Here is a 15,500-nt window from a genome sequence, read left to right on the forward strand (position 1 = left end):
AGACATTGTGAGACTGCTCACGGTAACAGACATCAGTCACTGGCACAATCAGGACTACTACCAAGCAAGATCATTCTGATCCATGACTCACTGGATACCATTCTACTGTGAGTTTTATGTCTACTTTTTATAGATATACAACTTTATATAGAGAGAGTTTATTTCCTCTACGATTATACATTGTGCTTTTCCTTCAAAAGGGAATTTTATTCAAAGATTACAATGTATTCAAAATCACAAATGGTATTTCTTTCATGGTTACAAATTAAATATTTATCATCTCTTACTTTACCTACATTTGTTTCTTTTTCTGCATTAGGTCTCAGAAGTTGTTGAAAGGTCTCCTGCAGTCTGAAACATCAGAAAGCCTCATATAAAGGACACCCCTATTTTACACCTAAGGAATATTGCTAAATAGGTGTTAATCTGAAGAAATATACTGTATGGTACAGCTTTGGACAGACTAACAACCTTCTGAAAACCCACAAAATATTTAATTTTTGGCTGATCAGAAGCACCTAATGTCACTTCACATGCTACAATGGAAACTCTGAGACAAATACAAAGTTTTGGCATCTGTGTTACCTGTACGTATCCTATAGCATCCGGTATGGTGTTCGCCACTCTTCTAGTTTCTTGCTGCTCATCTCTGAAGACAAGAGCTCGTCCACTTGTTTCTAATTCACCTTTCCTTTCTATCTGGAATGCTCCTACAGAACTTTGTACTGAAAGGACTGGAGTGGAGCTGGACATGGAATTTTTTTCTTTCGTTGGAAGCACACTGAAGACATCCATTGGGCAAAACATCACTCTCTTCTATCCAGACAGACTTGGCTACTATCCTTACAAAAATGAAGTCACAGGAGAGGCGTTCAATGGAGGACTCCCCCAACTCTCACTGCTGGAGAATCATTTGAAAAAAGCCAAAGAAGACATCCAGTTCTATATTCCTTCAGATGAACAGTTTGGATTGGCTGTCATTGACTGGGAAAACTGGAGACCTGTGTGGATAAGGAACTGGGGATCAAAAGACATTTATAGACAGGAATCCATTGAACTGGTTCAGCAGAGAGACCTCAGTCTATCAGAAGCCGAAGCCAGGAATATAGCTAAAATGGAATTTGAAGCTGCAGCAAAATCAATTATGTTGGAATCTTTAAAGCTGGGCATAGAATTGAAGCCAAATCGTTTGTGGGGATACTACCTTTATCCAGACTGTTATAACTATGACTACAAACAAAACCCACATAATTATACAGGAACCTGTTTAGATATTGAAATAGAAAGAAATAATGAGCTTAAATGGTTGTGGGAGGAAAGCACAGCACTTTATCCATCTGTCTATCTAGAGACAGCCTTAAGATCTTCCAGAAATGCCCAACTCTTTGTTCGCAACAGAGTTCAAGAAGCCATTAGAATTTCACATGTCTCTAATTCTACTCATCCTCTTCCAGTTTTTGTATATACACGTCCAGTATTCACAGACGTATATGAGGAATATCTCTCCCAGGTAAGTGGAGCTAGACCTTAAATATTTCAAATTTAAGTGGAAAGAAATTACCAGGTGACACTTATTTAGCAAATATGCTAACTCGTATGAGAAAAAAAGTGTGTAGATTTTGTATGAAAAATTAAATTAATCCATCGAAGGAATACAATCAAACGGAACGCTGAGATCTATTTTCAAACCTTCCTCATGATATTTGTCAAATAGCCTTTTATTCTCTGAGTAGTTCTCACATGTAGAAAAAATATTACAAAGCTAGAAAACACATCTAGTACATTAAGTCAGAGGAGAGAAATTTGAGTAACCTCTTCCAAAGTGAATTAGTAAAACTGGGTTAGCTTAATGTCTGCTTTTTAGGTTATAAGAAAATACAAGAGAAGGGAGCCTTTCTTTTCCTGAAAAAAGGTTTAAAAGCTTGTGAAAAAATTCTGTCCTCGGCTGTACTCAAATGGCTTTCTAAATGGTATTTCAGCATCTCATGAGTTAGTCAAGGTTAGGCTCTGATTAACGTCTAATCATCTTATTGCTGTTCTGGCTACACTCTTCCCTTCACATTTTTACATACACCATCCCTATGAGAGATACCACCAATCTGGGGAATCTCTTCCTGGTCATCCACGCCATGAGGAAGGGGAAATTAGAGGTTGTGGTCTTGTGGTCCTGGTGACTGCATTGTGTCTGGTGTTGATATACTCTCGCATCCTGGATAGAGCATCAGCAGGCATTGTCCCCCAACTCTGAGGATACCTTCAGGGAGGAAGGGGTGTTGCCAGGGTCCCTGCTGGGCTCCTAGTTAACCATTTAAATCCTGTAATCCTAACATTCTTCCTTTTCATGTGTTGTGCCCCACTACTAAGTTGTTTTTTCCTTGCTCTCTTTCTACTCATAGTCCTCTCCCATCCCAGATGGGCTGAGCTAATAGCTGACCCTAAAAGGAGAACTGGACAGAAAAAAATTTCCCAAATCGATCTCTGTAAAAGGCCAGAGCCATTCTCTGGAGAAAAGAGATTCCTGTTGGTTAAAGGTCTTTCTCTTGCTACTTTTCTGCCTTAGCACTTTCTGGTAACTGAAATTAAGTTTTAAAAAAACCCAAACAACTGTGCTTTCTTTCCAGTGCCTGCTTCAGGCAGCATTACTGAAACCAGTTCTACCAACTCTCAGCAGCCAGGAGGCAGCACAGCAAAATAAAGTGGCTGGAAGAGCGTATGTCATACGCCTAACCACTGGCTCAGTTTTACCGCCTTGTTTTTCTAACCAGATGACATATATAAATTGGATATAGTTGGCAACATTTTCTGGCATCACCTGTGCAACCCAGTCCCAGAATAAAATAGCGTAATTGAGAGCAGAATGTCTGCATCGTGTGTAACTGCTTGCTGTCTTCAAAGTAGTTATTTTGGATATGTACTTTATGATATGCATTATACCTTTTGCCCTTACATTATAGCTTACTTACATTAGTATCATCCTTTCCACATTTCCTCTCAGGATGACCTTGTAAACACCATTGGAGAATCTGCTGCACTGGGTGCTTCTGGAATTGTGATCTGGGGTGATATGAATTTAACACAAAATAAGGTATGCTAGATTAATTATTATATTACATTTTTAAAGAGTAATAAAGTGAAAAGGATATAAAGCATTATGATTACTTACATCATATCTTCTACTTTTAAAATGATGACTCCATATTGCCAGCAGTCTTCTCTAGTTAAAAACCAAGCACATTTAAGGCTTAAAAATATTGTTGTTGACTACACAGAATAAGAGTTCAATCTTTTAAAACATCAGTGTTGGCTCTGAGTAACCAGACAAGCTACCACAATAACTCTAGGCAAGTTAGCACTTGTTTAGTTAATTTAAGGAAAGAATTCTTCTATCTTCATTGCATTCTGGTCATGAGGTACAGAAAAAATTACTTCTGCTTGCCCAGAACAATTTTTTAAAGACGCTTTTGCTTTTTTTTTTTTCCCCCTGCCAAGTGGTGCACTTAGCAATAATATTTAAAGCACCAGGAGGAGTCAGTCTGTGAAATTTCAGCTCTGGCCTGTTCTGTGTGTTGTAAAGTAGTACTTTGATTAATTTCATTGTAAGAAAGATCTGAGTCAGAGGGGGGAAAAAAAATCCAATTTGTTTTAGGAAGGCCAAATGCAAAGTTTGAGAAACATTCTTATAAGGATGTTCACATAAATCTTTTGAACTACCTATCTCATTCATACCCAGCAAGCTAGATACAGTAAACTACTGTATGGGAAGACTTCTGAAGTCTTCTAAGAGCAAAGAAGTGAAACTCTTCAGCACTACTGGGCCTCCTGTCACAGAAAGCACGGCACAATAAACCTCCGCAGCTCTGGAAGGGTCAAATTCCCCAAATCATCCCACTTTGACTCTTTTTTGTATGTGCCCGCCTTTGAGAAAGCGTATCAGTTGCACTTGAAGATTTTTTTGCCCCAATAACAGAACATAGAGGAGCAATATTTTTATTGCTTGAGTTTTGAGATTTGTATGAGCAAATAGAATTTTCCACAGCCAGCAAACAGAATTTTCCACAGCCCAGTCACATTATGTATTTGTGAACTAATCACACCTTTTTTTCACAGCTGTCAGAGTCAGCAATGAAATATTACTGTGAGGCTCAGTTCTGCAATAATTGCATCAACCAAAATTTTCAGGCAGGGTTTTTATATATATACATAGAGGAAAAACAAAAACCCAACGTATACCTCAGATTCAGTGAAGTGATCTCCATGGGTGCAGGGACTAGCTGTATCTATGTGTGGTATTAGGCCAATGCCCCAAGGAGACATAGTGTCAGAAACAAAGGAAGAGTTCGCAAAGTCTCTGGTTATTAAACTGTGCTAAGCGTACACACAATATATGCCAACTCCATGATCAATTAAAGTGATCAATTCTCTTAGCATACTTTCCACTTGACCATTCTCCCAAAATGCTTTCCATTCCAAAATGCCGTGAAAGGTTCCTACTCCTACAGCCTAGCTATTCACTTCAGGGGAAAACTGAAGAGACTTACAGAGACGATTTGATAGAAAAAAATATTTGTTCAGGCTGAAGAAGTGAGATTTTTTTCAAGATTCTTTCAAACCTTTCAAGACACATAAAAAAGAACTTCAATCCTCCATGTAACTTCTTTAAATGCATCTGATTCAAAATGCTACATGAAACATACAGATAAAATGAAAGCTTAAAGTCGTCTGCTTTCTGATATAAGTGCTTTTCATTAACATCTCCAGCAACCACCCAACATAAATTTGCTGTGATCCTTGAGCTACATAGCAACTTCTCAGATAAATGTGGTTCCAACAACCAGTTATAACTATTATCAAAACCCCGGGAGAAACATTCACAGACATCCACTATGGTACTGTTATAGAACGACAGCATTTCAATGGTTTCCATACTAAACATCACAGATATGATGCTCTTTTCACAGAACACCTGTAGGACTCTGGACAACTACCTTAGGAGGACTTTGACCCCATACCTCATCAACGTCACGATGGCAGCCAGAATCTGTAGCCAAGTGTTATGCCAAGATGCTGGTGCTTGCGCACGGAAAAAATGGAATTCCAGTGACTATCTTCACTTGAACCCTGAGAATATTGTCATTCAAATGACAAAGGATGGAAAATACATGCTGCAAGGGCAACCAGCATTTCAGGATCTGCAAACGTTCATAGAAAAATTTGATTGCCACTGTTATGCAGGGCGCAGTTGTGAACCTACAGCTGATATAAATGACATCCATTACGTCCATGCTTGCATTTCAGAAGATATTTGCATTCACGTTTCCTCAAATTCACTTTCTAATATAGAAGCCTCTGAAGAAAAGATCCTGTCCAACAGAACTGTATTTTCATTTACCTCTCAGAGTAAGGTGACATTATCTACACATCCCGAAATAGAAGATTTTCAATCTACCTTTGGAAATAATATATTCAATATAACATCTGCAGAATATAACTCTGTCACAGCTGCCACTGGATATAATTTAGAGGCAAATGACACTCGTACTTTCAGTAGTTCTTCATCCTATAAGACAAAGATGTTTAATTTGTTTTGTTTCATTCTAATTTTGAGAACCTTAATGTAAATGACCCACAAAAGTGAGAATATTCTTTTCTAAAGGTTTTATTTACACGGAAAAATCATTCCTGAAAGGTATAAAACAGCTGCAAATCTGAGGTCTTATCTGTATGAGGTAACCTTTTCTATTCCACAGGTGACACTTCAGCTTCAATGTATTTCTTCAGTTTAGTTCTATAAACTACTATTTGTGCCAAAGATATACTGGCATGTATACACTGATTTTACCGTATGGAAGGATAATCCAGAATAAGGAATATTTTTTTACAGTTTACATTTTTAACAGTTATATTAAAAAAAATATTGCTGATAACGTTGTTTTGTATACTTCCAGTTAAGCCAGTTAAATACATCTCAAACTGGATTTCCTTGAGTCTCAGCAGTCAACAGGTTTGATGTTCTACGTAGGAATTAATTTCATTCTATATGAAAATTAGCTCTTAAAAATATTTGGCTTAACTTTAGATCTGTGGGGCTTTGCAGCACAAAATTTATCTGATTACTGTAAAGTTTCTTCACTTTTCACAATATCTACAGGGACACTGTTTTTTCTTTTAATTAAATTTATTGATAACTCTTCAAACGGTTCTAACTTTAGTGTCCATCTTGACTTTGAATATTACAGCTTTGTTACTCAAAATTTGAGCCGCAGGGGTTTATCCTTCTTTCTTTCTTTCTTCTCCTCTTCTTCTCCCAAGCCCTCCCTCTTATTTCGCATGTCCCCTCCCTCACTTTCAGTTGTTTTGTTTGGCCAATACTCACAACTCATCTGATCTGCTCCTGCACTCCCTATGGCACTGGCCGCCCATCCTAGTTTTTCTGTCCAGCCAGCCCTAGCAACTGGATAAGACTGTCCCTGCCATGTGGACAAAAGCCTGCAAGCGTGGAACTTCGTCTATGCCTGACTATTTCCTCAACATTCTCTTTGGTGGAAACCAGTTTGTTCCGTAGGAAGATGCAGCAGTGGAGGTTGAAAGATGCAGCGACGCTGGGAACCTGGGGGCTCCCTTTCTTCACTCCCAGTGCCTGTGATCCCCAATCTCAGGACCACCTTTTTGATTCAGTCTGCTGACGGAACTAAGACTATTTGCTTAATATTATTTCATTGCCAAAAGCAATGTTAAAGTAGCAGAGATACCTCGGAAGAAAATCATTCCCGGTTTCATATCAAGAGTCCAGTTATGATTTATGTATAGTCAGTTCAAGCATTTAGAAGCAATTAACTGTAGTTCATTTGATAAAATATCCTTTCCAGATGATTATGTCAGATGCTTACTAGACAGCTGGACTTCTGGTGGGTGAAGAGTGGCTGCTGGCATGGATAGATTAAGAAAGACTCCCTAAAGCTAGGCATGATCTGCATAAATCACCACCTCCTACAGATACAACCTGCCTCACTAACGGAAATTCCTGGGATTTCAATACAGTAGCCCTTTCTTTACAAGAAGTTAATGCCTAAATTTAGCAGAAAACACATATTATGTCCTCTGCCTTTGAACTTACAGGTTGTCAGTCATAAGACTTGCAGAAAAATAGGTTTAGATTTAACCTCTCTAAAGCCTAAAAGGCTTTAGATTTAACATGCAGAAATAATGTTTTATGGCTTTTGGACAACAAGTTATCAAGAGGAAGTGACAATTTTCTCATCACAGTTATGGTGTTGAGTCCACAAGTCAAAACTATTTCCGCCATCGATGTTCCAAGTAGAATAATGATAAAAAATACATATGTAGTGGACTGTCCAGCACAAAAGAAGCCAGCTGGTTTTGATTACCTCTATAAAAACATAGTTTCTTCACTGCAAGCTTTTGATTGTGGGTAAACAAAAGCCATGGTATGTCTTCTGAATAATTCCTGTAACTCAGGTCCTTCCCTTTCACACTAGACTTGTGACAACTATCAGAGCGTTTCTAAAAACCGGAAACGTCACTGGTAATGTCTTAATATATTTTGTATGACTTATATGAAGTTTTATTTTTTTCACCAGAACGCTTTAACATGGTTGAAGTTTTATGTTGACACACAGAGTTCTAGTTCAAATGCTGCACTGCTTTGTTAAATCACAAATTGGCAAAGTTTCCTGAGGTTAGGCTTGTTTGTATCTAGTGCTCCGAAAGACACCAGATGTGTGATACGAGAGCTTGCAGGTTCACAAAATTTACAAGTCTTGCCATAAATATTTTTGACTATGAGCCAGGCAATAGCAAGCAGACGCATTTGTGATGACAAAAGTGTGAAATCACCAGAAAAGGAGGAATGAAAAGTTAAAAACACGGAAGAGTTGCGACAGAGCACCCAGGACCTCCCAGTGGATGCAGAGGAAGTGAACTGCAGAAGTGAAAGAGTGAAGTAACAGGGAATGCGGACAGACCAGTCTCTTACCATTTAACAGTTTTTATCTACCTGGTATTTAATACAGACAATCTATCCGCAAGGCCCACTATAAAGATAAAGGTACGCAGTAACTGATACGTTACATTAGACCTATCCACCTGATCCCACATCTTCTTTTCTTGAGAGCAGCCAGGAGCAGAAAAGTAAAAGGAAGATGAAAGGAAAGTAGACTATTGCAATAAACTGTCCACAGAAACGTGTCTTCCAAAGTCCCTGCCTTAAAGTTTCTTGCTTCTCTGTATTAAAATAACAACATGGGGAGAGATTTTGAGACAGACCAATAAGACCACTTTGTAGACAGCCTAGGATGTGACTAGCATCCCAAGGAGTCCAACAAAATTTGCTTTAATCCCTGCACTGCACTGGGACACCCTGTTCAGCAAAGAATCGTGTGGAAGATTTCAGACGTGTGCAACATGCACTAGCCAGCTCCCAGACACAGATTAGATTTGTACCTGTACCTATCCATCACTTTTCAATACAAACAACAAACAGCAAAGACAGTTACATAATTTTAAAACATATTCAGTTACGGAGCATCGATGATCTTTTTAAGAAGACAACTAAATTCCAGCCTTCAAGCATACACACTTAAAACTTACTTGAAAGGTTTTCACAGTGTGCTTGTGCAGGCCCCTTTGCGCTGGCAGATACTCATTCTGCCAAAGCAAAACAGCCTGCAAGATTGGGGTCTGAGATTTTAAGACAAGGTCATGAGTTTCATTTCAAAGAATAACACTGATAATGTTTACTGCCTGGCTTTAAAAAAATTACTGCTTTACTAAGCAGTAATTTCATCTTTTCTGAAAGAAAATTTCTTTTTTGTTGTTCTTTCTTGGCAGGTTTTTGCCTGTCCTATTGAAAACCATTGTATAGGTGGCTGGGAACAGATTCAAAAAGCTTATTGGTCTAACTTCATCCCTTAACACTTTTAAATGTTTCCTGATGTGTGGCAATCCCAGACCCCTCTGTCTATTTTTTCTAGAAAGACCCCACTGAAATTTAACCCAGCATCATGGCATTTTTCTTAATGATGATAGTCAGGTAAACATACAGTATTTGAGATCAATTCTAAGTTTTTGTGTACACCAGTAAAGGATCTGGGTCTTTAGAGAACAGTTCTTTTGTTCTAAGTGTTCTGAACCTTTCGCAGCTACTTTTCTCTTTACTGTCAGTAGTACTCAGGACTACAAAATCTTCCTGCATTTGTTGTCCCCTTGTTACATATGAGAAAGTAAAGGGCAAGGAGGTCAAGGGCACCTATCAATATTAGCATCCTTAAGGGAATAACTGTGGATTTCATTATGTTCACTAATGTGTTACCACCATCATGGTGTATTGATTATAGTTCTCCTTGGCCAGTAGTAATTAGATGACATTTTTCAGTGTATGCTTATATATCCCTTAGTTTATAACTGATAAGGTATTTATTGATTAGTAATCAGACACAAACAGACAGTACGAAAATTAATGGGAGTCACTACTTCATATATTGAGCCAACATTGTTTCTGTGCATGCAATTCCAGAGCGTGATGTTCAGCCACATATATATGCAGACATCAGACAATATGCAGTCACCCTTCTCTGCCTTTGTTTTCATCTCAGAAAATATATTTATTGAACCGAACTTCAAGAAACTGCAGAAGAAATATACCATATGTTGGCAGGCTCCTTGTGGAGCACACTGCTCCCTCAGGCTACCAGCAGGTTGAGACAAGATGATAGCTTGCCAGTGGCAAGTAATGATTTCCTGAGGCAGGGACCTAACAACTACCCTTTTAAAGGAAGGCTAAGGGCTCCCTGCAACCCCATAACGATAATATTCTTAATGTCACAACAAAGCATGAAGCACCTTACTGCTGGGACTAATAATACAGACACTTAGGCTCTAAGTCCTATGTGTTTTTTCAGTTTTCATGCTGCATATACCAAACTTAGGTATCCAAAATGCAAAGTTCTTGAGTTAAAAACCTTAATGTGCCCCACTCCGTCAGCATAACAATCCTTACAGAAATCCCTTTTCACTCCTTCCTTCACTGGAGCATGAGAGAAATTATTAAGATACATACGCTGAAGAGTCACTGACGCTCCAGCCAGCAGAGGGCATGGATGATGCACATAGACACTGGCGGGTACAATTACGATGCTTTCACTGAAAAATTCAATAGTCTTTCTATTCTCTTTAGCAAAGCAGCTGCTTGACTCTGGCCTACAAACAGAAAAGATGGCTAGTCTCTCACTAATGCAGTGCCTCATTAGCAGAAAAGATGTACGGCTTATTCTACAGGTTTTTTTTCCCAAACATCTGGTATATCAGGACAAACCTGAAAATACAGGAGTGAGACATCACCTCTTCTCATGCTCTTCTCCCTGGAGATTTCATTCAGCTGAAGGATTCTTCTCATTAAGATCTTCAGCTGTCACTAAAATCCATTTTTAAACGATAGATAATGTGATCTGAACTCTTTGGTAGTACTCCGAACTGGAGATGTGGATCCCAAACATCTCATCTCTACTCAAATATGGAAATATCTGGATACCCAGTGTTGATGCAGGTCAAGTTTTGCTGACTATGTATTTATACCATCACCACCATCGCCATCCGAAACATAAGATCCATTGTTATAATCTTTTATAGCACGAATAAGTCTCTGCAATGGAGTAAGCTGCTTTACTATCACTTCAGAGACAGAGCACTTGGAAGACTCAATACCCTAGGTGCTACTTGGCCCCGTAACACTGCAAATTTGGTCCTGAAGTGTGTAAATCTCAATAGACAAGGCAGAAAAGTGAAATATTTTATCAGTGGTTAAACGTTTCCCAGAAAGTTTAAGTGGATTGTCTACAGTCACACAGGATAATGAATTGTAGCCGTCTGTGCCCCAGCTCAGGCTTTTAGCTACAAGAATAAATGCCCTCCGAGCTTGAAAAAGATACAACAGATCTTTGAACTTGGACAAACCCTCTAAGACTTTTTCATATATTATGTTTTGACCCCTTAGACACTGTAAAAGACTTCAGCCAGTGTACAACTGAATTAACGCTTTAGAATTTACCTGCCCATCCTCTGTTGGCCTTTTATAAGGATATGACCGAAATGTATTTTTTCAGAATATCTTACCGTATCTGCAATATATTGTTTCTTTAAGCTTCCATCACTGAGCTCTAAGCACTATTGCAGAATTTAAAAATTCCTGCAAAAATTCTTACAAAAATAGACTGCTCTAGAGCACCAATTTCAGTGACAACTTCAGAGACTGGCAGATGGATCCAGGCTAAGTGTTAGCTCTTTATTTATGGGGAAAACAAACCCTTCTCTAATACTGTGTGGCAAGACTGTACGCTAAATGTCGCTTACCCAGCACGGGCACATGATTCCTGGTGAAGCGGCATGTCCCGTCATTGCCCACTGCACAAAACCACCACCGCAGTGTCTCTTGTTGAGGCAAAGAAGAATGCCAAGGGATACTCTACGAAAACTGTCTGAGAAGAACCCAAATAAAACCAGGGTAAGCCCTCGATCTGAAAGCCTGTCCCTACATGATGAACAAGAAGAGTTAATTCAAGAAGAGTTTCATGGGAAGAGTGGAGGTCTTGGGGCGTGAGAACCGCCACCACTAGAGGTGAAGGACCTACAAATTCGATGCTGTCAGGGAGATCAAGTCCACCATCTGCCGGTGCTGCAAATGTGGCCCTCGGCCATCCCTTGTTGGGACAGCCAGCCCACGGTGGCCGACCGACGCCGGGCTGCCCCGTACTGCCACACTCCTGCCAGGGACCAGCTGTCCACCTCACACGATCCCCGCGGTGCCCGGAGCCTCCCCGCTGCTCCCTGGCCTTGCGGTCCCTCCATGCGACCGCCTCAGGCCCCGAGGCCCCGCCGGACGCCCCTCCGCCCGCAGCCCTCGCCCCGGGCCCGGCCCCGCCCGCCATTTCGTGCGGGAGCCACCTCCCCGCTGCGGACGCGGCTCCGTCACCTCACACGACGGACGCCTCCCCGCCCGCCCCCGGCCAGCGCCCGGCCCTGACTCACGCTCGCCCGCCCGGTCCCCCCGCCGCTCCGAACCACCCCAAACCCCTCCCCTGTCTGCAGCAAGTGGCAGCGGGAGAAGGGCGGCGGCGGCGCCATCACGTGAGGGCCCCGCCTGGCGCTCGGCTGCGCGCCCAGCATCGCCGCCGCCGACCCCCGGCCCCATCCCGCGCCTGGCCCTCGCCTCGCTTGGCCTGGCCTCGCCCCGCGCTCCCATGCCCAGCAGCGAGGCGGTGCCGCTGGGGCTGGGCGCCTGCCGCAGGTCGGGGGCGCTGGCCGGGATGCTGGGGCTGGTGGCGCGGCTGCTGGAGTGGCTGCGCTCGCTGTTCTGGAAGGAGGAGATGGAGCTCACCCTGGTGGGGCTGCAGTACTCGGGCAAGACCACGCTGCTCACCGTGCTGGCGGTACGGTGCTGCGGGATGGCAGGGCCGGGGGCAGGGCGGGGGGGTGCTCGGGGCGGCGGCCGGCGGGAGGCGTGGGGGGGGTCGCGGTGAGGCGTCGGCCCGGAGGTGTGGCGTGGCCGGAGGGGGCCGCCCGCCCCGAGCCGGCCGCTCCGCTCCCCTTCCCTTCCCTTCCCCCGGCAACAAGTGCGGGCTTTGCCCCCGGGGCCTGCGGGGAAACCGGCTCCTGTCCTGAGGGGAGGGAGGGAGGGCGGGGGGCGGCGGGCGTGAGGCAGCGCCCGCATCTTTTGCGACCTGGGGAGTGTCACAGCAAGCGCCGATGGGTGTGAAACTGATTTAAAAGGGAGACGGAAAATGTCTCCTGTGTCTTACTGCAAAGTGCGCCCGTCTCAAAGCAGATGGCTGGGCACGGGGCTCTTGCCCGTGGTTCAGAGTGGGCTTTTCACGGCCAGCATGTCCCAGAATTAGCTGGGAATATATTGTGCGTCCTCCAAGGCCACAACTCCCCTGTCGCTGAATTCTCCCCCCACCATCGGTTGCATCAATACTAATGCCTCCCACAATTCCGTGATGGTTCTTTCCCAGCGTTTGAGTCTGATTTTGCCTTCTCTTCCCACCCTGGTGATGGCCTCGCAGCCTTGTCCCTCTCCAACGCTGACACCTGCTGTGACGTTTTCCATTTTGTCACCATCCCAAATACATTCCTCATGTTTGTTTGCTGTGTCCTCCGCCCTTCTGCATTTGGGTCCATCCCGAAGATTTACTTTCCATTGGAAGACAGAAACAAATATATAGGTTAAATATGGTTACTACTAATCACGAAGCTTAGTGCATACCCTTTTCTGCCAGGTGATCGCTGTTGTGAGGTGCATTGCAGCTTCACCTGCCACCAGATAAAGGTTTCCAGATATTCTTCAGTCCTTATCCTGTAAAGTTACTAGAACACGAATCAAAACCAGACTGGGAGGTGTATGGCCTAAAGTCAAAGAGATTAAGGCAACAATGACATGAGTATATGGTATTTGCAATTTGCTTTCATATACAATTACGGATTAAGGGAAAAGTAGGAAATGTGAATTAGTGTGAGTGAAGAAGTGGAGAGAGAGACAGAGAACAAGGAATGGGGTAGGGAAAGAGTGCAATGAATGTATGTTTTTGGGGGACATCAGCAATCAATAAACAGAAGAGATCTGGAGCTGGTATTTTAGTTAGTTTGTTAGGCACTCAGGCGGTCTTGGTAACACGGGCCTCAGCACTCCTCATGGCCACTGGAAGTGTTCATTTCCCAAGGGTGAGCTTTGCTGAGGAAGGGGGAAAAGACGTGACAAATTGTATTGCTTCTTGGATTGATTTCATAAGTGGAGCAAAGAAGAACACCACAATTCAGAGAGCTCAGTAACAGTAGTGTGTACTATTAGACTTTGTGCGTGTAACTGTTTGTATGCTTATACTACAGCACCTGTGGAATGGCATCATGTGTGTTTGTCTCTCTTGTGCTAATATCTTGGATACCAGAGCACTGCTGTTACTGCAGGTCTGATTTTACCAGCAAACATATTGCTTAAGAATATTCTACAAGGCATCCATGTTTTCTGACTTGGGGAGTGTCACACATTGCAGGTTTTGTAGCTTTTTGATCTTTGAACCTGGAGATGACACACCATGATAATCACTGAAGAAGAGTGGCTGAAGAATTTGGGAGTAAGGCAATGGATAATAGCTTACTCTTGAAAACAGTTGATGCAGGGATGGCAAATAGATAGGGAATTCTATGTGTGTTTGTGTGTATGTGGCTAGAGTGCGACAAGATGAAAATAACCGTCACAAAATAGTGGCCATTTAAAACGCAAACTGCAATGGATCATAAAACCAAAAGATAGGAAATTACTATTTTTCCACTTTGCAATAGTATTCAGAGATCCTATCATGCTAACACTGAATAAACACCGTTTGAGACAGTCTCTTCCCAGAAGAGCATGAGCCATATTTAGTCCTCCGTTACCGGTGGAAACCTTGGATAATGTCACTGCCTGCTACTGTGGATGTGCACTGATGTAATGGAGTAGAGTCTGGGCCATGGTCGTTAGTGTAAGGGGTTACGGCAGTACTCATTTTCAGTTCAATATTTAGCAACGTTTAAAGAGGACATTTCAAACTTAGCATCAGTTGTTTTCATCTGTGTCAGGGTATAATGCCTTTTTCACTGAGAAACAACAATAAACTTGTTGGCACATCTTGAATATTCACCAAAATAGGTAATTTGTCATGTAAAACTTCCTTAGCAAGCAAAACGGAACAGGTTTTTTGCTTTATGGTGCTTACAGCACTTGAAACAAAACACAGTAATCAGAGTTTTTGGACTAATATGCTGGTGAAAGATTCAACATAGTACTTTCTTTTCTTCATTGTGTGGGAAAATAAAGAATTGTAAACAGAATACTTTCTTTGTATCTGTTTCCATTCAACCAGAATGGCAAATTTTTAGCGGAAAAGACTAAAGACCAGCAAAGGGGACACTAATTCTTTGCATTTTATCCCCAATACCAGAGCAGTTATGATGGGATTTTTTGATATTCATCTTCCAGTTTAGTGTATTATATATGGTGTATAATTTACTGACAAAAGCTGAATCCTGATTTACTGTGAGTTTGTTTAAACAATAGCCTCCTGAGTTGGCTGGCCTGTTTTCCAGGCATTCCTCTGCTTGAGTAATGATGCTACATTCTCAGGATGTATGTGTTCATATGTCTGTCCTCCACAAATAAATGTACTATATATTTTAATAAATTAGGCCGGTACCTGCTATAGGAGATGGTTACTGATTGGCTTTGTCTTACTCCATCCAATTAAAAACTTCTGTCACTGCTGGGTACGTGCATCTGTATGAGACTGCAGGTGCATTTGTCTTCACTGTTTTTTTCCTACTGCTTGTTGACAAGCAAGGAAAGATGAGGGAAAAAAGATACTTTCAGAAACAAAAGATGGGGAGGATGTATAGTACAGAATTTAGCAAGAAGGTTCGCATAGGTAAAGTTGAAAAAGTAATTGATGGAAATTGTTTCT

General features: G+C 41.9%; 2 protein-coding genes and 1 long non-coding RNA gene across 7 annotated transcripts in view; 2 read left to right on the plus strand and 1 right to left on the minus strand.

Annotated features, from left to right (window-relative positions):
* LOC134510244 (hyaluronidase PH-20-like) overlaps window positions 1–7,787 on the plus strand; it is a 40,169-nt gene extending 32,382 nt beyond the window's left edge. For all 4 annotated transcript variants that reach the window (XM_063323302.1, XM_063323301.1, XM_063323300.1 and 1 more), the window contains exons 2-4: window positions 320–1,510; window positions 2,996–3,085; window positions 4,959–7,787. In XM_063323302.1, the coding sequence (XP_063179372.1) occupies window positions 542–1,510; window positions 2,996–3,085; window positions 4,959–5,618 (1,719 nt within the window). In that variant the 5' untranslated portion in view covers window positions 320–541 and the 3' untranslated portion in view covers window positions 5,619–7,787. The remainder of the gene's footprint in view (window positions 1–319; window positions 1,511–2,995; window positions 3,086–4,958) is intronic.
* On the minus strand, window positions 864–4,952 carry LOC134510248 (uncharacterized). The gene is made up of 3 exons (XR_010069543.1): window positions 3,164–4,952; window positions 2,964–3,054; window positions 864–1,001 (listed from the first exon to the last, which is right to left on the minus strand). It is a non-coding gene; the product is annotated as an uncharacterized LOC134510248 (long non-coding RNA).
* Window positions 7,788–12,000: 4,213 nt separating the features above from the next.
* Window positions 12,001–15,500, plus strand: part of LOC134510245 (ADP-ribosylation factor-like protein 8B) — a 29,107-nt gene continuing 25,607 nt past the window's right edge. The window contains exon 1 of one of the 2 annotated variants that reach the window (XM_063323304.1): window positions 12,001–12,440. In XM_063323304.1, coding sequence (XP_063179374.1) covers window positions 12,252–12,440 — 189 coding nt within the window. In that variant the 5' untranslated portion in view covers window positions 12,001–12,251. The remainder of the gene's footprint in view (window positions 12,441–15,500) is intronic. The other variant, XM_063323303.1, reaches the window with a different exon arrangement.

The sequence above is a fragment of the Chroicocephalus ridibundus genome, chromosome 1 (assembly GCF_963924245.1).
Source record: "Chroicocephalus ridibundus chromosome 1, bChrRid1.1, whole genome shotgun sequence".
NCBI lineage: Eukaryota > Metazoa > Chordata > Aves > Charadriiformes > Laridae > Chroicocephalus > Chroicocephalus ridibundus.